This window comes from Mesitornis unicolor, unplaced genomic scaffold, assembly GCF_000695765.1.
Source record: "Mesitornis unicolor isolate BGI_N332 unplaced genomic scaffold, ASM69576v1 scaffold720, whole genome shotgun sequence".
In the NCBI taxonomy this organism is placed as follows: Eukaryota; Metazoa; Chordata; class Aves; order Mesitornithiformes; family Mesitornithidae; genus Mesitornis; species Mesitornis unicolor.
Genome location: NW_010160003.1, coordinates 4,626 through 4,943, shown reverse-complemented (window position 1 = coordinate 4,943; position 318 = coordinate 4,626). Strand labels below are relative to the sequence as shown.

Sequence of the window (318 nt, the reverse complement as noted above, 5' to 3'; positions counted from 1 at the left end):
AGCCACTCTGCCCCCAGGAAAGGGGTACTTTTGGGGCAGCTTCAGGCATCCCATGCCTCTGGCTGGTCAGCCCCACTGCTGTCGCTGGATGGTGCCTTCACCTGGATCAGCGGCAGCTCCTTCCTCTGTGTTTTGGAGGCCCCCACGGGCTCAGTGCCTCCCAGGCGACCGCCAGACACGGTGGGCTCTCCAGCCCGGCTTTCCTCATCCTCCGTCTCCTCCTCCTCGATGCGCGCCACCGACTCGGGGTCCTCGGAGCGGTTGGGGTAAGGGGAGGGGAAGCCGCTGTCTGCCCGGGGCGGCCCCGGGGGGGGGGCC

General features: G+C 68.9%; 1 protein-coding gene across 1 annotated transcript in view; it reads right to left on the bottom strand.

Moving 5' to 3' along the window:
• Window positions 1-41: 41 nt before the first annotated feature.
• The window catches only part of LOC104543664 (bestrophin-4-like), a 4,242-nt gene continuing 3,965 nt past the window's right edge, over window positions 42-318 (bottom strand). The window contains 2 exon segments of the mRNA XM_010188330.1: window positions 42-149; window positions 180-289. Of these exon segments, the coding sequence (XP_010186632.1) occupies window positions 42-149; window positions 180-289 (218 nt within the window).